Raw genomic sequence first — 23886 nt, forward strand, 5'->3', positions numbered from 1 at the left:
GTAGAGCAGCTTTGGGATGTGGTGGAACGGGAGATTCTCATCATGGATGCAGCCGACAAACCTGCAGCAAGTGTGTGATGCTGTCGTGTCAATATGGAGAAAACCTCTGAGGAAGGTTTCCACCACCTGCTTCCATCTATCACACCAAGGATTAAGTCAGTTCTGGAGGGAAAAGGGGTCCAACCTGGTACTAGAAGGTGGACCTGATAATGTGTTTATATTTTCCAAACATGATGAAAATTGCAGGGTGGTGTGGCTAGCACCACTGCCTCAGAGCAAAAAGGTTGCTGGTTCGAGCCTCGGTTGGGGGGAGGTTCAAACAGCGGCCTTTCTGTGTGGAGTTTGCATGTTCTCCCCGTGTATGCGTGGGTTCTCTCCGGGTACTCCAGCTTCCTCCCGCCATCCAAAGACATGAATGTTAGGTTAGTTTGTGACTATAAATTCTCCCTAGGAGTGAGTGTGAGTGGTTGTTGGTCTCTTTGTGTTGACCTGACCATCATCTCTCACCTTCTAAATCCTGGGATAGGCTCCAGCTGCCCTGCGACCCCTCACTGGATAAAAGCGGTATAGATAATGGATGGATGGATAATGAAAATTTCCAATAAAGTTAGTGAAATTTAACAACCTAAATAAAGTTTTAAAGAAATTAGAAAATTGCAGAATTGTTTATTTTTTAACTTTTTTTCTGCATTTTAGAAAACTTCTGGGAAGATTTTTCTTATACAGTTTATACATTTTTTATACATATATATAAATCAGCGCTTAAATTAATTGTAATAATAAAGTGTTGAACTGTGTGAGTGTAACCATAGAAAGAGCACAGCCTGGCAGGGTCTTAATCCGTCCAGCAGCCACCTCCTCATATGGTTTGTGTGTTGGGATCATTTCAGAGGCACTGGGCTGAAACCTGATGCCAGCACACACATGTGCATCCTCTTCCTCACACACACACACTTCAGATGGCGAGGTGAACAAACAGCCGTTGCCACTTGTGCAGTAGACAAAACCCTCTGAGGTGGCGGGAGAAGTGGAGAACGATAGGAAAGTGAGGTAGATTCTGCCATCTGCGCCTGTTTGGCGGGTTATGCTAGAGGCGAGCTCATAAACCAAAACCCTGCTGAAGGTGAAAGGTGGGGTAGGCTGCCCTCAACGTGACTTCTCCAACTTTTGGATGCGGTAATAGGTGAGTTTACACAACTGACAGGGAAGCCGTACAATAATAATTAAAATCAGTTAGTCTGTTAGTTTCATTTCTAGTGAGCAGCTTTCTGCAAAGCTGCACAACAAACCAGCAGCAGAAAAACCCTTTTAATATGAATTTAACCAAATATTAGTTTCATGAAGCTTTTGCGAGTGAAATTTGTCTTAAATAGCTTATTTTGAATCAAAATAAGCTATTTATAAATAAAACAAACTCGCTCACAAGATTAAACCTTCAGTACAAGCTGCTGGTGTTGGTGCTTTCTGCAGGGGTGGGGGTCCAGTCAGGATATTTGTTGCATGATTTATGAAATCCTGAAAAGCAAACTGAACATTTGGCTCTAGAGATGAAGTGAAGTCGCACTGACATACTGAACTTTCCAGAGGAGGCGAAACAAGCTGCTGACATCTACGGTTTACATTTGAGGATTTCTGTGTTTTTAAACTAAAAACATGAAGATTTTCCTTGATGCTATTTTTCCTTTGCTTTGCATGTTTTGACCAAGTATCTGCCACTAAACTCTCATGTTAAAGAGATTTTCAGCAAGCAGGTGCTTCAGTTAACCTACTACTGATCAGAAACATCACATTTTATTTGCAAGTAAAAAAATGGATCAAATTTATCAAATACAAAAACAAGACACGTTAGTTAAACGTGCAGCAAGCTCCAGATGATTTGAGGAAACTTTTCATGCTTCTCTCGACCAACCCCAACCTTAGAAAGTGAGGAAAGAAAAAATCTTGTCTAACTGTATACACTGGCTGGCCTAAAAAAAACATTTTAAAAAGTTAATATTTTGTTGGACCTTTAGTTGTGATTCCAGCAGCATTCGCTGAGTCATTGTTTCAATAAGCTTCTGAAATGTCACAAGATTTATTTTCATCCAGTGAAAGGTTGGGGATCACTGCCTTAGGTTACATGTATAACATTTTATTTCTTCTTTATTCTGAAATTCCAAATGACATGAAGTCAAATTTGAAGCGTTGACACAACTGTGTTTTTTCGCAGGAGGGGAAGTGTTGGTGGAGAAGTCATGTCTTTGTCAGCTGAGCTGAGCTGCCTGCAGAGCAGCCATGGAGCAGAACGCGAGGCGGCGTTTGCAACGCTGGAAAAACAGCTGATGTGTCCCATCTGTCTGGAGATCTTCAACAAGCCGGTGGTCATCCTGCCCTGCCAGCACAACCTGTGCAGAAAGTGTGCAAACGAGCTCTACCAGGTCTGCTTGAAGAAGTGCACGTGCACACAATCTCTGCAGCTTGTTCTGACTTCTGGTCACTTTGTAGAACTTAACCTAAACTTGAACCTCCTCTACCCCTTAATGCCTACATTTATATACAAACAAAATAAAGAAAATGAAAGAAATAAAGAAAAGGTTCCACTGTAGTCCTGATCAGACTGGGACCAGTCTTTTGTCCTCTAACGACGTCCTAATGCCGTGACAGGAACATCACACAGTCTAAACAATGGCAGTCATGACAGGTGATTTTCATTTCTCCCACTGAGCATACCAGTTTCACACCCACTCGTCCCAGTTTAGACTCTGATAATCCACTGTTCACGCATGCATTCACATGCGCACACGCTTGTAATCTGTTTGTGCTTTGTTGGAGAGCTGTCAGCAAATATTCCAACCCCACTTCCAAAATAGGCAGGAACGCAGTGGAAATGTCTGTAAAACATTTAGCAAGAATAGAAGAAACTGTATGAAATGATGGAACATGTTTTATTATTTTCTTTTCAATTTGATGAAGCAACATGTTCCAAAAGAAAGTTGTGAAGGGATAGAAGTAAACAGCACTGTTAATTATCAGCAGGTTGATTACATTTAAAAGAGCACCTTAGAGAGGCAGAGTCTCTCAGAGGATGGACAAAGAAACTTATTACCCTAATTTCATACATAGTTTTCATGCATAATTTAGTAAAATAACGCTATACTGCATCTGTTAAAACAGCATTGTTGTGGAGTCCAGGTGCTGGTCTGGCCTACCTGTAGACCATCATTTTTACCAAGTGAAAACATTTAATATCACAAAATATTCCTCAGCATCCTGGATGCTATGGAGAGAAAAAAAAGTTACAGCATTAAACATTTAATTAAATGTGTTTATAATTTGTTAAAATTGAAAATAAATATATGAATAAATGATTATATATTATATGCAGTATATATATATTTGTGCTGTGTGGACAAGGGGATGTAGTGGTGGTGGATTTGAGCTTGGCCTGTGTGGACATTTCTCTCTGCTTTCTGAGTCTGCGCATGTCTTGTGCAGTCTGGCAGAGGTCATTGTTATACTGTGCGGCACCCTCACGGACAAGGTTTCTCCAGGTCAGCCTATCTTTTGCTGTGTCTTCCCAAGTTTGCAGGTCTACGTGGCGCTTTTTTAAGTTCGTTTTGATGTTATCTTTGTATCTCTTATTTTGGCCTCCAGGGCCTCTTTTCCCTTCAGCTAGCTGGGAGTAAAGGACCTGTTGTGGGAGGCGAGAGTCAGGCATACGAATAACATGACCTGTCCATCTGAGTTGAGTGATGGTGGCAGTGATGGTGGAAATATTCGCCTCCTCCAGGACGCTAGTGTTAGTGCGTTGGTCCTCCCAGCTAATCCTCAGTATTTTATGGTGGCATCTTTGATGATATGTCTCTAGTGCCTTTAGATGTCTACTGTATCTGGTCCTGGCTTCTGAGCCATACAGAAGAGTCGGGAGCACCACTGCTTTATAGACCAGGATTTTGGTCTTTGCTTGGAGGTCTCAGTTTTCAAAGATTCTTTTCCTTAGCCTTGAAAAGGCCCTGCTTGCACAGCTGAGGCGGAGGTCTATTTCATCATCAATGACAGCTTTTGATGACAGAAGGCTACCAAGATTTAGGAAGTGGTCCACATTTTCCAGCCTGGTGTTGTTAATGGATATGTTTGGGGCCAGAACAGGTGAACTGCTATTTGGTGGTGGCTGATGAAGGATTTGGGTCTTTCTTATGTTAACAGCTAGGACCAAGCTTTCTGTATGCTTTTGCAAAAGCAGACAAAGTTCTCTGTGGGTTCTCTTCTGAGAGGGCTGCAAGGGCGTTGTCATCCGCATACTGCAGCACCATGATGGACACTGTGGTGGTTTGACCTTTAGCCCTGATGAGATCCCGGCTGGTATTTACCATCTCTGTCTTAATTCGGGCGCTAACCAGCATTAATATGTAAAGTTTTTCAGCAATAACTAAACAATGTAAAACTGTCCACATATAACAGACATGCACATATGGTGTGTGTGGTCACTCTTCTGCTGTTGTGTGCATATTTATGTTTTGGATGTGTGTATATGCAGCCCTCCGGCCTGATCATGTGATCTTTAGTGTCAACCTTTGACACACAGAGGTCACCTAAATGTGGACTGAAAAGATGGAGTTCTACCCTCTTCAGACATGCCGCTCTGCACTGAAACCCCCTCCTCTGTCCTTCTTCTTTCTTCCTTCCTACCTCCTTACTTAGAATCTACGTATTATGACTAACGCTGCCAAAATTATTTATTTAACCAAGACTTATAATCTTATATTCTGCCAACAAGTCTTTTAAAATTTGTTTTGAGGGAGATATACTAGGAAAAGCAGAATGTGTATGATTATTTATCATGATTTTAGAGTAAATGTCTTTTATTTCATATTTAATTATAAAATCCTAAAACTGGTTATGTCTGTTCGTAGATGCTTGATTTAGATTTTAACTTGTTTTTATTTTATATATTTATTTATTTTATTTTTTTTATTTGGCTTGTAAAACCTGAGCTAGTTTAAACGTGGTGTTTGTAGAAGTTTTACTATGCTGATATGTAGGCCAAGACTCTCTTCGATAATATATATTTAACTCAACCAGACCTTTCCTGGTTAAATAAAGATAAAAAAAAACAAAACAAAACAAAACAAGTCATGAAACACTTTCTTCTTTTTCTTACTTTATTTCTTTTTATTTCATCCATCTATCGCTTATCCGGGGTTGGGTCGCGGGGGCAGCTGCCTAAGCAGGGAAGCCCTGACTTCCCTCTGCCCTGCCACATTCACCAGCAGCTCTATTCAATATCATCCAGAGGGATCCCGAGGCGTTCCCAGGCCAGCCGAGAGATGTAGTCCGTCCAGCGTGTCCTGGGTCTTCCCCAGGGTTTCCTCCCGGTGGGACGTGCCCGAAACACCTCACCAGGGAGGCGTCCAGGAGGCATCCTGACCAGATGCCCGAGCCACCTCATCTGGCTCCTCTCGATGTGGAGGAGCAGCGACTCTACTCTGAGCCCCACCCAGATCACCAAGATTTTTCACCCTATCTCTAGGGGAGAGCCTGGCCACCCTGCGAAAGAAAAGTCATTTTGTATTCATGATCTCATTTTTTCAGTCACTACCCACAGCTCGTGACCATAGGTGAGGGTAGGAACGTATATCAACCGGTAAATTGAGAGCTTTGCCTTTTTGGCTCAGCTCCTTCTTCACCACGACAGACTTATGCAGCATCTGCATCGATCTGCCTGTCCATCTCCTGATCCATCCTTCCATCACTCGTGAACAAGACCCCGAGAAACGTGATCTCCTCCACTTGGGGAAGTCCCTCATTCCTGACCCAGAGAAGGCCCTCCACCCTTTTCCGGCTAAGGAGGACCATGGTCTCGGATTTGGAGGTGCTGATTCTCATCCCAGCCACTTCAAACCTGGCTAAAATCGCTCCAGCGAGAACTGAAGATCATGGCCCGATGAAGCCAACAGAACCACATCATCCGCAAAGAACTGAGACCTAATCCTGAGGCCACTAAACCGGATCCCCTCAGCATCTCGGCTGGACCTAGAAATTCTGTCCATAAAAGTTATGAACAGAATCAGAGACAAAGGGCTGCCTTGGCGGAGTCCAACCCTCACTGGAAACGACTCTGATTTACTGCCGGCGATGCAGACCAAGCTCTGACACCAGTCTTACAAGGACCGGACAGCTCGTACAAGCGGGTCCGGCACTCCATACTCCCGGAGTACCCCCCATAGGAGTCCCCGGGGGACACAGTCGCCAAGTCCAAGTCCACAAAGCACACGTAGACTGGTTGAGCAAACTCCCATGCCCCCTCCAAGACCCTGAAGAGGGTGTAGAGCTGTTCCACTGTTCCACGACCGGGATGAAAACCACATTGCCCTTCCTCAATCCGAGGTTTAATTATTTGACGGACCCTCCTCTACAGGACCACTGAATAGACCTTGCCAGGGAGGCTGAGGAGTGTGATCCCCCTGTAGTTGGAGCACACCCTCCGGTCCCCCTTTTTGAAGAGGGGGGGCACCACCCCAGTCTGCCTAGTCTCACTGCGGGGCATGTCAGCCTTTTGGGCTGAGCCCAACCGGGCCCCACGGGCAATGGCCTGGCCAACAGGCACTTGCCTCTGTGCCCCGCCTCCAGGCCTGGCTCCAGAGGGGAGCCCCTGCAACCCACGTCCAGGCAAAGGAAACCTGGATCCATTGTTTTTACTCATCATAGGGGTCTGTTGAACCATGCTTTGTCCGGTCCCTCCCCTAGACCAGTTTGCCACAGGTGACCCTACCAGGGGCATAAAGCTCCTAGGATCTTCAGGACACACAAACTCCTCCACCACGGTGGCGGCTCAGAGAGGAGTCTTTTTTCTTTTTTTTTATTTATTTAATCAATTCTTTTTTTTATTAATCTACTTTTATTTATGTATTATTTTTCTATTATTTATCTATTGTTTGTTGTTGTGAAATTATTGTTATTAATTTATCTAATATTTAATTGTAGCTTATTTATTCCAGTATTTTTTCCCTTTTTTTTTTTTTAACTATATTTATTTTTCTTTTCTATAGTTGTAAATAAATTCAGGCATTAAGGCATGAACATAAACCTCAAAATGAACCTGTTAATGCTTCTTTCTGTTCTGTTTCTTTTTCACTTTGAAAGAAAAGAAACCAGAGCAACTAAACCAGCTAGTAGAAGTATTACGCTTAGCAACGGTGTTGTTAATGCTTCACATTAATTTCACTGTTGCTAAGCGTAATACTTCCTCTAGCTGGCTTAGTTGCTCTGGTTTCTTTTCTTTCAAAGTGAAAAAGAAACAGGACAGCTCATACCAGAACTAATAAAGGACTTGAAATTGATCTTTCACCACTTGTTTTGATATATTTCTCACTTTTCTAAAGCCAAGAAAGGTTTTCTTGGTAAGTGTAATTATCTTGCTGCACTGCTGGATTATTTGCTTGTTTATAGTCTGAAATCTTCTCAGTTTAACAGTTTTTTTGCAGCTCAAACAGAACCAAAACTGTGTCTCTATGCGAGACATCAGGGCTCAGAGGTCCCCGTCGGACTGATCCCTCGTCAGGCCTGGCAGCAGCTGTAGTGTTAATAAAAGGAAACTATTTCAGGAAGCTTTACCCTCGTAACCCTGCATCAGCCTCGCTCCTTCTCTATTACCTCCCTGCTGAATTCTTCTGAATTTCTTTTGCTCTCTTTTCTTCTTTAAAAAGAATTTGAGAAAAACATTTGTAAATATTCAGGAATTTTGAGAGTAATGGAGCTTTATTTTTGTGCTACTAACAAGGGGAAGGTCAGTGTTGGCTGACAGCTTTAAGGGTGACCTGCAGCAGATGCCACATTCTGTCTTTCTGGGGTCATTTTGCATCTCCTTGTGGAGATGGATTTCCTTGTATCTATTTTGTATGTTTTGAGAATATTGTCTGTCTCTTTCTAATTGTGTTGCATCTGTAATAGACCTTTTGTGTGTGTGTGTGTCACTTAAACATTTAAAGTCTCTTTTAGGTGATTTATTTGTATATCGTATCTTAGGCATTGTTTTACATTTCTATGTACAATCCCAGTTCCAACAAAGTTCTGTCCTTGTGAAAAAAGTAAATAAAAACAATGCAATTATTTACTAATCTCATCAACCCATATTTCATTCCCAGTAGGACATAAACAACATATCAGATGTTGAAACTCAGACATTTTACCATTACATGAAAAATATGAGCTGATTTTGAATCTGCAACACATCTATAAAAAGTTGGGATAGAAGCAACAAAAGAAAAGTAATTGGTGCAAATCAAAACAACTGGAGGAGCATTTGACAGATAATTAAATTAACTGGCAACAGGTCAGTAACATGACTGGGTATAAAAGGAGTGTCCTTTTTAGTCCTGCAGACTAAAGAGGAGAGGGAGCATCCAGCTTGTTATCAGTGGACAGGTGAAAAGCTGCATCTCTGATGGGATGGGGCTGCATTAGTGCCTATGGCGTGGGCAGCTTCCACATCTGTGAAGCTCCATCAATGCTGAAAAGTACATGGAGGTTTTAGAGCAACATCTGCTCCCATCCAGACAACTTCTCTTTCAGGGAAGGTCTTGCAGGTTTCAGCAAGACGATGCTGAACCACATCCTGCATCCATCACAGCAGCATGGCTTCACAGGAGAAGAATCCGACTGCTGAACTGGCCTGCCTGCAGTCCAGACCTTTCACCAATACACAACATCTGGAGCATCATGGAAGCAGAAATCCAGTAATCAAGGTCCAGGACTGTAGAGCAGCTAGAATCTTGCATCAGACCAGAATGGGACAACATTTCCCTCCAACTGGTCTCAACTGGTCTCTTCATTTCCCAGATGTTTACAGACAGTTGTTAGAAGAAGAGGGTTGAACGTGTTGAACATCTTTTTACAGATGTGTTGCTCCCATCAGATTCACTATCAGCTCATAGTTTCCATGAGATGGTAAAATGTCTCAGTTTTTAACATCTACTGGAAATAAAATGTGGCTTGATGAGATTTGTAAATCATTGTATTCTGGTTTTATTTACATTTTACACAAAAACTGGACTTTTCTGGAATTGATGTTATAAGATAAATCCATATTTTCTCTACTATAGATCACTATATTTATATATTTATAAATATATATTTATATATATTTTCCACTAGCACTATCAAGTCACTTTAAACCTGACTCAACCATTAACCATGTTTGTTTACTGTGATGGAAAGTAACATTCCCATTTGCATATTTTGTGTTGTTTATTGTGATGTTTTTTCTGTGCAGCCATCTCTGTTCCAGGCTCGGACCACCATGCTGGTCAACAGCGGCCGTTTCCGTTGTCCATCTTGCAGACATGAAGTGGTGTTGGATCGCCACGGTGTCTACGGTCTTCAAAGAAACCTGCTGGTAGAGAACATCATAGACATCTACAAACAGGAACTTAACAGTGCACCAAGGTGGAGAGAGTGAAAGATGAGTACGATGAGGATTACATCTCCAGGTGAAAGATGATGAATCTAATGTAGTTTATTAATGTCCTTCTCTCCAGCCCTCTCCCACCTCCTCCTCCTCCTACTACTACTACTCAGACTCCAACATGCTCCGACCATGAGGGTGAAAAGCTGAACATCTACTGTGTCACCTGTCAGGTTCCTACATGTTCTCTGTGCAAAGTGTTTGGGGCTCATCAGTCCTGTCAGGTGGCTCCTCTGGCAGACATCTACCAGCAACAGAAGGTAACTAACACCCTCCATGAGGCTGTGTGTGCTTTAGCTGAAACCTCACTGCTCACCACATGAAGGTTGAGTTGTGTTTGTGTTGTTTTTTTAATACATAGGTGCACACCAAACATTTTAATCAGGTTTTTGTTTCATTTATGTTTTTATTTTTACTGTGTATTTTAATTATCTTTTTACTGGAGCTACTCACCGTCCACTTTATCAGGTCTACTTTCTAATACCAGGTCGAACCCCCTTTTCCTCTAGAACTGCCTTAATTCTTGGTGTAATAGATGGAACAAGGTGGTGGAAACATTCCTGAGGTTTAGCTCCATATCAACATGACAGCATCACACAGTTGCTGCAGGTTTGTCGGCTGCATCCATGATGAGAATCTCCCGTTCCACCACATCCCAAAGCTGCTCTACTGGACTGAGATCTGGTGGCTGTGGAGGCCGTTGGAGTCCAGTGAACTCATTGGTTTGTTCTAGAAAGCAGCTGGAGATGATCTGAGTTTTGTGACATGGTGCATTATCCTGCTGGAAGCAGCATCAGAAGATGCTCCACTGTGGTCATAAAGGGATGGACATGGTCAGCAACAATACTCAGGTAGGCTGTGCTGGTTAAACCAGGCCACGTTGGTACTAAGGGACTCATATTGTTTTTAAAAATCGGGCAACATTTCTCCATCTTCTATTGTCCAGTGTTGGTGAGTGTGTGTGAATTGTAGCCTCAGCTTCCTGTTCTTAGCTGACAGGAGGTACCCGGTGTGGTCTTCTGCTGTTGTAGCCCATCTGCTTCAAGGATGGACGTGTTGTATGTTCAGAGAGGCTGTTCTTCAGACCTTGGTTGGAACCAGTGCTTATTTTACTTCCTGTTGTCTTTCTGTCATCTCCAACCAGTCTGCCCATTCTCCTCTGACCTCTGACATCAACAAGATATTCTGGTCCAGAAACTGCTGTTTACTGGATATTTTCTCTTCTTCAGACCGTTCTCTGGAAACCCTAGGGCCTGATAAAGTGGTGACAATTTATTCTGACTTTATAACTAAAAACCAAACTAACTTTCCTTTTTATTTATCAGGACAAGCTGAGTGAAGGCGTCACTTCTCTGGTGGCATTCAGTGACAGAATCCAGTCTATCATCAGTGAGCTGGAGGAAACTTGTAGAAACATAGAGGTGTGTGTGTGTGTGTGTGTGTGTGTGTGTGTGCGTGCGTGTGTGTGTGTGTGTGTGTGTGTGTGTGTGTGTGTGTGTGTGTGTGCGTGTGTGTGTGTGTGTGTGTGTGTGGCTGTCAGAGCTCCAAGCTTTTTCATTTTTGTTGCCAGTGATCCTAAATTTCATATGATGATCAGAAACTGTTTAAGTCCTCCATTTCTGTTTAGCTTCAGTCCTGCATCAGTGACTTAAATCCTCTTCAACTTGTACAGATTTCAGGTTTTACTCCAGATATTACTTCTGCTTTGTAAAACTTATTATAGAACTATAAAGAATAATGTATATAATATTAAGTGTCATACAAAAGCAAAGTTCCTGCGTTGTATGAAAACACTTGTCTCTGGTTTCATGCTCTGATCCTCCCTTTTACAGGAGAACTGTAAGACTCAGAAACAGGGAGTCTGTGACAAGTTCAACCACCTGTTTTCCATCCTGGAGGACAGACAACAGGTTAGGCTTTGTTTCTTTATATCAGTGGTTCTCAAACGTCTTTTTCAGCATTTTACCCCTTAACAATCATTTTTCAGCTCAGTACCCCGTTAACCAGGGGTATCAATTAACACTGTAATTTGGGGGTACAACATGATCTTGGGAGGACCGTACCAGTTAAAATAACTGCATAATAACCCATAAATTATGAAAAGTCCACATTTTTTATTTATTTTAGTGCAATGTACAATTGCACGTTCACGATGTTCACAATTAATTAACTATCCTTTTATAAAAGATTATAAATATCCATTAATTTCTTAAGAAAGCTCATTTTCCACAATATTTAGCCTCTGTCACACATAGGGTGGACATTAAGCATAAACAGACGTTTGTAGAAGTTACAGCCCTAATACTAACACTTGTACTAAGATGCAAGTCTTATTCTATGATGCTAGAAATCCAGAGGACATGTTTTCTATCTTTTATCATTGTCTTCATGAAGGTGATGAAACAGAGGATTAGCTGTGAGGAGGAAGAGAAGACGACCCACACTCAGCTGCTCACACGAAACTATGGGGATAGCATCGAGGCCAACAACAAGCTGATGGAGAGCGCACTGAGCAGCATGGAGGAGCCGGACATGGCCGCTTTCATTCAGGTGAGCTGTACCTGCGTAGTTGTAACCAACCACAAATCAAATAAAGTTCATGCTCAAAATGTTGTGAATCAAAATACCTTTTTTTTAAAGTTTGATTTATATGTTTTATTTTCTTTAAAAGTATTTTTTTCTCCATGCCCTTCGTTCAGAATTCAACAGAGTTGATCACAAAGTGAGTCCTTTAACACATAAATGCAAATTTTCTCTAAGTTAACCACTTGTACTTTGCATTCAACCTCTTTTAACTTCCTTTACTCAGAGTTGTAACAGCAACCACCTCCTTTCCGTCTGAGACGCTGAAACCAGGTTATGAGAATCTGAGCAACTATAGAATTAATTTCAATGAACAGCAGAGAGCTCTAGAAAGCATAGACTTCATTAAAGGTAAGTAAACTACCCTTTATCCTAAGTTTGTTTAGAAATTTAAGCTTGAAGCTTGAAGAACAACAGTTTATCAATGGACGATAATGACAGTGTTTGAAGCCAGAAATATGGTGGTGTTTTGTCTCATTTATTTATGTTTTGTTCGGAGGCGTAGGGAGGGGAGTGTATACATTTTTTATGGTAAATAGAGTTGGAGTGTTACAGTGTATTGTAGAAATGGGGTAGGGTGATATAAGTTTGTACTTCTGCCAACTCCTTTTCAGACATGAAATGTGATGTAAATATTGTAAATGAAAGAACATGTTTGAAATAAACTTTGAAATTAAATGATATTCTGCATGGAAGGAAAATTATCTACAGCATCACAATCGAGTGTTGTTATTTTATGTTTTATGAAAAGGAAATGGTCATTTAATCCTCTGTAAAAGGTTTTGCAGGATATGCAGAACTGTGTAGCGATCACCTCTTTGGACATTACATACACCAAGCTTAAATGCTGGATGTGTTTATTAGGTCTGTACTGTAAAGCCAGCATGCCAGAAACAAGAGTCTGGATCAAATACAAACTAAGTAACTCTATCTGTCCAGTCTGAGTCCAAAATTAGCCAGTCTCTGCAGTTGGTAAAGAGTCAGTGAGTTCGACATTTTCCCTCCAAATGCACAGAATAAAACAAAACTAAACGTCTAGTGTGACTCAGGAGACTGAGTTGTTGTGTGCCCATCAGGAGGATGGTGGTGTGACACCCATCTTCTGTGCCCTGCAGTGCAGAGCTTTCAGGATTGAATTACAAAAAACAGGTCAAATAGAGTATCATATAACTGACCGGTTCGTTCCACCTCCAACCACAGCTGTTTTATGGGATCAGTTTAAGTTTGAGATCTTTTTTGTCTTTAACTTTATTGTTGACAGAGAGAAACCCAAAGGGAATCTTTTTGATATCACTCCTTCTGACCTGTCTGACCTGACTGTAGGATCTCCTCTGTCCTCATGTTGATTAATCTTAAAAATGCTTTGACATGTTTAGCTCCTGGCATGTTCTAAGTTAGTGTAGGGCTTCGTTCATTTTTTTTTCTTTTACTTTTTTCCTGCTCTGACTGGTCCTTTTAAATTAACATTGGTGATAGCTCTTCTTATCCAATCCCTTTGACCTATGGTGCATGACACAGTACAAGTGCCTAAAATAGGACTGCTGAGCACCTGGCAGTGGCTTCTTGCATTTAGCAGGAGGTTACTTCCATCTGATTAGTGATAACTGAAAGCTGGCAGTGGCCAATTAATGTTTACAAAATAGAAAATTAAATGTGCAAACACAGCATCCAATTCAGCTACCTTTGGCATGCTAGTTACAAAAGCAGTAGATGACTTAGTTGATTTTGAACTTGATAAAGTAGCTTTGATTCTCTCAATGCAAAAGGCCAGCTTATCCATACTTACAGCCTGCTGAGGCAGTATCTCAGTAGATCACCAGCATACGGAAATTAGTTGTTAGCCACAGCAATACTGATGTCAACATCTCATTGTTAATGATCAGGAGAGGGAGTAGGCTATGTAGTATATCACCAGTCTGGTGAAGCTAGTTGTTAGCCTCTCCAGTGCTGATATCAACATCTTCTTACAAATGGTTGGCATCTAATTAAGTAGATCACCAGCCTAGGGAAGCTAGTCGTTAGCCTTTCCAATGCCAACGCCAGCATCTCCTTGCTAATGGTGAGCAGAGGGAGTATCTATTCCAAAAAGTAACTAGCTTAGGGATGCTAGAAATTAGCATTGCTAATGCTAAAACCAGCATCTCTGTTAATGTACAGCTGAGGGAGTAACTATTCAAATAGTCACCAGCCTGGGAAAGGTAAGGTATGGTACTAGTACTAGTACTAGTCATTAGCCTCTGCAATGCTAATGCATATCAATCCAAAAGACAATCAAAGGCAGAATGAAGTAGAATAAGCAGTTGCCTCCTCATTTCCCAACACCGGTGGCTGAGTTACAGGTGCTGACTTTTCATTGATCAGATTTGTAGCTGGCTTCAGGATGGATATAACTTCCTGTTTCAAGTCATTACTTGTCTCATATTTGTCTATTTTTTATTTATTAAAAAATCCAAGCTTTCGTTTATTGTGCCTTTAGTTATGATTTCTCCTCTTTACATTTCCTATTCATTACTTGTGTTTAAATTTATCTCTTTTATTAGTTTTGGAAGAAGTTCCTGAAGAACCAGAGGTGGATCCAGAACCAGCAGAACCCAAAGAACTGGAATCAGAACAAAATCAAGAAAGCACAGTCCAGAACCTGGAGGCATTTGTAGAGCCAGATAAAAGGCCTGAACCAGAACTAATGTCTCCACCAGTAGAACCAATTCAGCTAGCAGTACAAGAAACAGCCTCAACTCCACCGGCACCTGACCTGGTGAGGGACTCTGTGGCTGCTGGGGAACTTATGCTGCTAGAGGCTGATGAGCCGGACTTCAATGATGTAGGACCGGGTCAGATTCAGGTGGAGAGGAAGGAGAAAAGAGAAGATACTCAAAAAGAGGACGAGGCATGTGCTGCTCCCCATCCTGTTATAGAGGAAAACATCTGCGAAGACCAGGAGGGAATGAGCACACAGCAGGTAAGAAATCTCTTTTTCTAACCCTTTGCTGTTAACAAGACCCCTTACACTGGTCAGCCAGAGAAACTGAGATTATTCATTCATTCATTCATTCATTCATTCATTCATTCATTCCCTGTACCACTTTTGTCCATTACGGGTCACAGGGAAGCTGGAGCCTATCCCAGCATTTTTGAGATTAGTTATTTAATGATAAATCACTAAGTCCCACTAATACATACAAACTTATAGCTTGGATTAAATACTGTTATACCATGATCTGGGTGAATACTCGATTCTGATTGGCTGTAGGGCATCCATTAAAAAGTGGTAATGGACACCTATGAAAAAAGTTCCGGTCAAATAGACTAAACGGTAGTTGGTAACCGTGGCAACAGAAACTCTGACACCGGGCTGCAGACATGCCAGATCATGTCTGTAACAGCGCATTACTGTGAAAGCAGGTGCAGGCTTATTGGGCTCCGTCAGTCCAAGAGAGGCGAGGATGGAGCAACATTTTGTCATCCCACAGTGTCCCAACCAGCAGCGGACTGGGTCCACAAATGTTAAATCTCTGTCCTTTAAACGCCACTATGGACATGCCAGTATCTTTATGAAAAGTCACGATCAACGACAATGTTGCATTTAATTTTAAATAGTTCCTCGCCTGTCCTTTTGTCTTGATTACCTTACTTACATACTGGATACAGAGCGAACGGTGGATAACATTATAAAAACGATTTAGGATACATTTACTTGCTTGATACACATTTAATAATCAGAGTGAATGTTGGATAATATTTCTTGCAATAAAAACGATTTAGGAAACTATCTGTGGACTTTGACTGTTTTAAACAAAATGTCACATCATCTTCTGGACACACACAAGCTGTAGGAGCTTCACCTGCCCTCTGAAATGATTCATTGTGTCACATAACATAACGTTAAGCAATCATCTCCCTTCCCTCCACTGATCAGGTCTAATACAACAGCTGACCGACCGAGCTGCAGGATGTGTTAGAGCCGGTTAAGAGTTGCCACTGGAGACGAGCCAGATCAGAGCCGCTTGCAGGCTTATTAAACGATGTAGGAAACTATCTGTGGACTTTGACTGTTTTAAATAAAATGTCTCATCATCCTGTGGACAGTCAGACGGTTCATGCCTCCGTGTCGTCCATTAATTTATGGTAATGGACACCTCGTCGGGCATTATCCCTTACTTAATCTAAAGCAATTGAAAGCACAGATTCATGTTAACTAAATTTTTCTGAACTAAAAAGAACTTCTGGCAAAACTTTATGGAGTGAAATTAATCTCACAACTGACAAGCTGGCGTTCAAATCCGAAACACAGATATCAAGGAATCCAAACATACATAAAATAACTAAATGAACCTCACAGATGATCTCAGTTTAACATTATCCTGGGCAGCTCATGGCAAAGCCAGAAATTTCTTGTAAACTATTTTCTTTATTCATTAAATGTCTCATTCTTCTTTTGAACACATTCAGTAAATGCCAACAGAGTTAACACTATTTCAAAACAACGTTAACAAGCTAATGTTTACTCTGCTGTACTGCCTCTTTTCATGTCTCTGTGAATGTACATAATCATGAACTCTTCCACCATCGCCATGGTTGTTGTCTGAAATGGATATCAGAACTCGGAGGTTATTATTATTATTATTATTATTATTATTAGTTTTATTATTATTATTATTATTATTATTAAGATTTTTGGGCAGAACTGTTGTGAATCAGCTGATTGGAGCATGGAAACATCTAAAACCTGCAGGACTGCAGCCCTTGAGCGCTGCTGTAATAGCAATATATTATATATTTTATAAGTGAATAAACTCATAAAATTCAGATGCCAGTCTTAACAAGAGGTGGCATCACAAAACACTTTTAATTTGTACTTTTCTATTCAGTTCAAATCAATTCTGACTATGATCTTGCATTTCAGTCACTGTTTTAAGCCATGGTTACTGCAGATGACTATGTGGGCAGTGGCGTATGTAGCTTGTTCCACCTACAATTTATATTTGTGGTGAGCTCTCGTAAACCAGCACTTTTGTCTTGCAGTAGTCTGAGATCTCTGATTTTGGCCTTATTTTGCTCTTACATCCTCATTGCTCTTCTTCAGTAGGGTGTAGCTACACTGCTGAAAGCCACTGAAGAACATTTTAAAGCTAAAAGCAGCTTGAAAGAGTGGGAATTATCACCGAGAAGGAGTAGAGGCAGAAAAGCTGGAACATGTTCCAGATGTATGAACGATGTACGAACGAGGAGGAGAAATGATGCTGTGTTTTTTATCCCAGATGGTACAATCCTGACAGCTGGGACGGGGGTAAGTGCTGGTCTGTCTGCTGCTGAAGAAGCTCAGCCAAAGGTTTACGATCTAGACCAGCTGATGTGCTCACCACAGCCAACTGGGGATTCCCCCTTACAGGCCAAACCAAAAATGGAAGCTTAAAAGCAGTCTGAGAGTTATCTCCATATCCAAACCCCAAATCCCACTGCCGCCTGCATGGATCCAGAATTTCTTGTTTAAAGGTCGAGTCCAGATTCAGCCACAAATTATGTCTGGCCCCAAAAAACCTCAGCAACACAACGATGATGCCAAAAGAGAGCGATAAACAAAGCTCTGAACCATCGTGTTGTTGTGTAACTGGTCTGTGTGTTTATAACCAAGTATACAAGACATGTATTTAAAAGTCCTAAATAAAATATCTGCGACATGGGGATGTATCAGTTCAGTGATCAACATTCTAACAGAACTCATTTAAATTAAAATATGGATCGAACTAAAGGCCCATTTATACTTTCTTATGTTCGTAAATAGGTACGTCCTTTCCAAACAGTGTCATACGTCGCCACCCTCATACTTTTACGTTGCTATGGTTGTTAAGTTGGTTCGTCAGCTAGTGAGCAGTGCTGAGTTCAGCATTCACCTCCAGGTTCTGGCGTCAGTTTCAGACACCATTGGTGGCGGTAATGCACCATCACCACCACCCAGCTCCCACCATCTCTACAGTTGTTGTCCCTGTGGTCTTCTTCTTTTTCCTGTTTTTGTTTTTATTTTGTTTTCATTTTAATGCTGTGTTGCACATTGTAGCACTTTCTTATTACTTTCTTATTTTTAAAGTGTGTTATAAATAAGGTTGTAGTTGCACTTCCTGCTCCTCTTCTTCTTCTCTGGTTTTGTTCTTTTCGCTGGTTGCGTGTTAGTTTTACTGCTCAACACTGCCCCCACAGTTTCTGGTGGTATTACTCTGTTTGCTACGTCAAACGACAAATCACTCCGGTAAACGGAGCAGGAGACAAACTTTCTGATATTATTTATGTATTGAAGGGAAGTCTGCCCTGGAAGTTGTTTACTGGTTCTTAATTCTCTGCTTCTATGTGAACCTTTAATAACATTGTTCAGAAAGTGCTGTATAAATAAAGTTTTTCTCACCTCTACAGGCTGTCACTCTGCTTTTCTACCTGTTGGCCTTCCTTATCATCCTGCAGAGGGTTTGGGATTATATTGGTTGTTTTATTTGCACATAACACCAGGAGGAGAAGTACAGATCATCCCTGCAGCAGATCTCAGGTAAACACACCACCTGCTCCACCTGAAAGTGCAGCTCACAGCGTTGGTTATGCAAATGGATTTAAAAGAGTTTCATTCTAGATCAGGTGTCCAGATTTTAGATTGGCTGTTGGCACAAATGTTTTTAATCATATTAAGGGAAACACATAATTTGCATTAAAAAATAATTTAAATTCAGTTTATTTTATTCAGCTCTGTGATGGACAGATGACTTTATGTACTCTGCCTCTCGCCTGCTGGGAAAGCTCCAGGAACGACCTCTGAACACTTCTGTTGTTTCCTCATTGTGTTGTGTAGAGGATGTGAAGAATTGGTCATAATATTCTGCAGCTTTACTCTCTGGACAGTCAGCTCCAGGAGCTCCAGATCTTCAGAACAGAACCAGAACTGCAAAGCTGATTGAACTCCCCACCACAGACTGACTGAAGGATCCCAGCTTCACTAGAGAAAAAACTGAAATTTTTACACTTTATCAGCCAGTTATAACTTAAAAACTAAAATCCGGAAAGGCTTAGGGATAATCAAGTATTTTTCATTTAATTTTCAATTAATTTAATTTGTCACACAAACGCTGCTTTGAATTACTGCAAAATCCATAAAAACCAGCGTTTAGTTTCTTGTTGCCTCTGGTGACACCTTGTGGTAGGATTTTATTTTATTACAGCTTTACTAAATCAAGTGAATTTAAAAATGCTGTATGGCTTTAAAACTGATGATCAGACACAATTCATTCAACTTTATTTTTCATAAAATACCAGTAATTTTTTTATCTCCCTCATATTGGGTTACAGCACCCATAATAACATGTCGCTCCGTTCATCAGGATCTATATTTTTCATGTTTGTATAACTAGTCAAGAATTACTGATATTTATTCACTCATATTTATGTATTTATTTATTTTCTTTTAAATTTATCTTTATATATTTTATTTAAATTATATATATATTCTTTTTTTTTTCTATTCATTTCATCAAATATTTTCCTTGCCGCATGTGTTAATTGAAGGATTAATCTGAAGTACATAATTATGTTTCCAAACTAGGCAGGATGCTGGGTAATGTCCAAATAAAAATGATAATTAACAGGGTTTAAGGAGAGCATCATTAAGAGTTTGGGGAGGTTTCTCAAATGTAAACAGACAGAAAATTTGGTTATTTTCTAAAAGACTTAATCTTCTAGAGAAAAGAGAAATCTGAATGTTTCATATGTTGCCTTTATGCTCTTTGCGATCAGATATCAGGCTTCAATTATTTGATTTTATTTGTTTCATACAGCAACTTGAACAACTTGAAAATTTATTTATTTAAACATTTAATTTTCTAAATTCTCTTAAATCAAAATTTTCTTTGCAAGTCGGATTAAATTCTATTGAATAGATAATAAAATTTGGATTAAAATGCATTTGAAATTATTTACTGTTCAGAAATGGAAAACAACAAAGAATCAAATTTTCTGTGTCATGCAGCAAAATATGCGAATACACTGAATCTGTAGTGGAAGAAGATGGAAGAATAATGACGTCATAGTTACCAACTCATTTCAAGGTTTTACAGATACAGTCCAATTCAATCCAGTTCGCTAAAGTCCACTTATAATCCAATTAAAACAATTCATTATCTGATCCACGTTAGTCCAATTTATAATAAACTGTGTTCAAATAAACTAATTCATAAAAATAATGACCTATAGCTAAACAAGTCAACGGACTGGATCAAGTCCTCTCTTTTACTCAATCCTCCATCCGGAGCTGCACGAGGAGACAGTGGAGAGAAAAACCTCCATCAGGACCAGATCCAGTAAGAAAAACTTCCATCAGGACAAGAAAAACCTTCATCAGGACCAGATCCAGGAAGGAAAACCTTCATCAAGACCAGATCCAGGAAGGAAAACCTCCATCAGGACCAGAACCAGGAAGAAAAACTTCCATCAGGACAAGAACCAGGAAGAAAAACCTTCATCAGGACCAGATCCAGGAAGGAAAATCTCCATCAGGACCAGAACCAGGAAGGAAAACCTCCATCAGGACCAGAACCAGGAAGAAAAACCTTCATCAGGACCAGATCCAGGAAGGAAAAGCTCCATCAGGACCAGAACCAGGAAGAAAAACCTCCATCAGGACCAGAACCAGGAAGGAAAAGCTCCATCAGGACCAGAACCAGGAAGGAAAAGCTCCATCAGGACCAGAACCAGGAAGAAAAACCTCCATCAGGCCCAGAACCAGGAAAAGCTCCATCAGAACCAGATTCAGGAAGGACGGCCATCTTCCTGGACCGGTTGGTCAGGGTCACATAGCCAGACCTACTATAAGATTCATGAGGAAGGAAAGTTAGAAGCCTGATCTTAATGGTAGAGAGGGGGTCTACTTCCTGATGCCAAACTGAGAACAGGTTCCACAGAGAGGGGTCTGATACCTGAAGATTCTGCTTCCCATTCTGCTTTTAGACCCTCTGGGAACCACCAGAAACCTGCAGTCTGAGAGTGAAGTGCTTTGTTGGGAACATCTGGAACTAGACAGGATGTTCCTCATTTTGGGAATATTATGTAGGGGAAAGTAGGCGGGCAATTTTGTTATTTCGGCCTCACTTAGAAATAATCTGTTGTCATCTGCTTCTCTTTTCCAGGATGGGAGATGAAACTGGGAGTCCAGTCACTCCTTTTCCTCCCTCATCTTCAGCGAGACTCCTCATCAACCCAGTTTCTGCTTTTCTGGGTCGGAGTCCTCGGCCCTTCATAAAGGGTTGAAGAAAGAAAAAGATTTTACTTTATAGATGATGGAACTCTCCAGATAAACACAGGTGGCAGTGAAATGTTCGCTGTAGCCTCATTTACAGACGTTCCTTTATCAGTCTTTATTTCTAAATCACTTTTTATACAAATCATGCAACACAACACAGAGACAGAAACACACAAAGGGCTTTACATGGTCAGTGTTATAACAAAAAAGCCCTCTTTACCCATCCAAACCCTCCCATACACACATGTACAAAGAATTCTGCCTGCAGTATTGGGGAAAGTAAAACACTGGAAGTTTAAATAAAATAAAATAAAATTAAATTAAATTAAATTAAATTAAATTAAATTAAATTAAATTAAATTAAATTAAATTAAATTAAATTAAATTAAATTAAATTAAATTAAATTACACACTAATAAAATAGTATGGTAAGCCTGAATTTACTTACAATTACATAAAATCAAAATAAATACAAGAGAAAATCAGAAATAACACACTAAAAATTTAAATGTTGGTTTTCTTTTAAAAATATCTATGAGCATAAAACTCAGGACTAAAACCTTAAAGAGCTTTAAAAATGAATAAAAGTGGTTTTTAAATCAGTTCAGAAGCACCCAGGAAGCCAATGCAAAGATTTTAAACCTGGACTAATATGAGATCTCGTTCTGGTTTATAGCTGTGGTGGATTATTTGTCTTTTTTAGGAAGGAGTGTTACACTAATCTATTCTACAGGCGAACAGTTTGGATCCATATCTCTGCAACTGTTTCATTCTGGAAACATGAAATTTTATTTAAAATTTAATTTAAATCAAAGATATTAGTCTAAACACTGAGTTAAAAACAAAAAAACAAGAAGTCTTATTTGAAGTCTGTTAGTATGTTTACAACATGGCTGTAGGTGAAAGTGGGCGGAGTTTGGATGTTATATATCTCTATTTATATCATCTCAGACAGTCAAATCAGACCATTTAAGCCTTAAATGTTCACACTGAGATAAATGGTTCTCTGCATTTCTTCTTTTGGACTATAATAAGAAGCTTGAATATTTTCAATGAATGACTGAGATAACTGTTACTATGGTAACAAGAGTGAAACTTGAAACAGTGATGGGATGTGGCATTGAATAACTAAACCAAGTCAGAATGGCTCAGGCAGATTTATTTCCACAAATATTTAATAATATTCAAGAAAATGTTCCACTAAATGGTGGAATATGCAGTTAAAGGGTTAAAATAATGTGTAGTTTAGGTTTTTAATATGTTCAGTGTTTTTGATTTGAAGTATTTTTGCCACATACCACTTCATCTTACACAGAAAAAAGTTTAAAAAACACACATTAGATGTTAATTGTTTTTGGTTTATAGACAATTTCTTCCTAAACAATATGAGCCTCGACATTTTTCTTGCTTCAGTGGATTTCTGTAGTAATAAAAAGAAACGGTGGTGAAAACATGTCTGATTGGGTCGATGTAACATGTTAAAAATAAATAAATAATCATCTTAATGTAGGAAAACAGTGTTTAAGTCATTTCTGTAAATGAGGCTTCAGACTGGAAACAGCTGGTGATTGATTGATTTTCCTTATTGCTTCCTGAAGATCGCGTTTACTTCAGAACCGCTTTGCTGAATTTATTTCCAATTATATAAATATAGAAGAAAAACACAGTCAACAAAATTTACAGGGAAATTAAAGATAAGGAAATATAGAAAATACAGGGGAAAAAAAGGAAAAAAGGAAAAGATGGATTAAATAAAATATAATTAAATATTTTAATTGACCAAACAAGTAAAAAGCATAAAAATAAATACATAAATAATGGTACATAAATCAAATAAATACAATAAATATCTCAAGTAAATAAAACAATCATTTAAAAAGATTACAAATTTGAGATATCATGCATCAAATGTTAATTTACGTTCATAAATTATAATTTTCCTCAAAAGCATTTTTAATTTCTCATGTAATTTCTGTCCAGTTTTGTACAGTGAACATTTGAAGGTTTTCCCTTATTTCTTGTGTGTGTGTGTGTGTGTTTTTACATATCTGAGCGCTGGTTTTAGAGGATTTTATAACATCATGTCAGTGGTGAGTATGTGACAAATAAAGTGGAAAAATCTGTTTTTTGTCCATTTCTATGTCACATTAACCTGTTTCTGTAGGTGGAGCGGAGGCTGTAGACACTATATATATATATATGTATATATATATATATATACATACATATATATATATGTATATATATATGTATGTATATATATATATATATATATATATATATATATATATATATATATATATATATATATGTATATATATATATATATATATATATATATATATATATGGTTCTATATATGCTTATAAGAAATAATACTGGTCATCTAAGGCTTGTAGCTCTCCCTCGTTTTCTCTCCATCATCATTATGACTCACTCCTCACCTTCAAGAACATCACAATCACATTTATATAACTCGCTGTTTGACTTTAAATACAAGGTTAATATCAATCCATCGAGGCCAAGAATTCCTCTTAATTATGACCACATCGCTTCTGCATTTTTCTCAAAAAGATTTGTGGATGATATA

At 39.5% G+C, this 23886-nt stretch overlaps 1 protein-coding gene across 1 annotated transcript; it reads left to right on the forward strand.

Moving 5' to 3' along the window:
* Positions 1 to 1007: 1007 nt before the first annotated feature.
* trim101 (tripartite motif containing 101) lies at positions 1008 to 23010 on the forward strand. The gene is made up of 12 exons (XM_042002907.1): positions 1008 to 1183; positions 2210 to 2417; positions 9251 to 9423; positions 9516 to 9702; positions 10768 to 10863; positions 11275 to 11352; positions 11837 to 11992; positions 12142 to 12164; positions 12252 to 12376; positions 14566 to 14984; positions 18431 to 18560; positions 21184 to 23010. The coding sequence occupies exons 2-11, from the start codon at positions 2235 to 2237 to the stop codon at positions 18515 to 18517; spliced, it is 1527 nt and encodes a 508-aa protein (XP_041858841.1). The 5' UTR covers positions 1008 to 1183; positions 2210 to 2234; the 3' UTR covers positions 18518 to 18560; positions 21184 to 23010.
* The last annotated feature ends 876 nt before the right edge of the window (positions 23011 to 23886 follow it).

This window comes from Melanotaenia boesemani, chromosome 13 (assembly GCF_017639745.1).
Source record: "Melanotaenia boesemani isolate fMelBoe1 chromosome 13, fMelBoe1.pri, whole genome shotgun sequence".
Classification (NCBI taxonomy): Eukaryota; Metazoa; Chordata; class Actinopteri; order Atheriniformes; family Melanotaeniidae; genus Melanotaenia; species Melanotaenia boesemani.

Bases quoted from the DNA above. Each gene is read 5' to 3' on its own strand.
- trim101 (XM_042002907.1), top strand. From the start codon at position 2,235: ATGTCTTTGTCAGCTGAGCTGAGCTGCCTGCAGAGCAGCCATGGAGCA. The intron at 10,864-11,274 runs GTGTGTGTGTGT...TCCCTTTTACAG, and splicing joins AAACTTGTAGAAACATAGAG to GAGAACTGTAAGACTCAGAA. The intron at 11,993-12,141 runs GTGAGCTGTACC...CCCTTCGTTCAG, and splicing joins ACATGGCCGCTTTCATTCAG to AATTCAACAGAGTTGATCAC.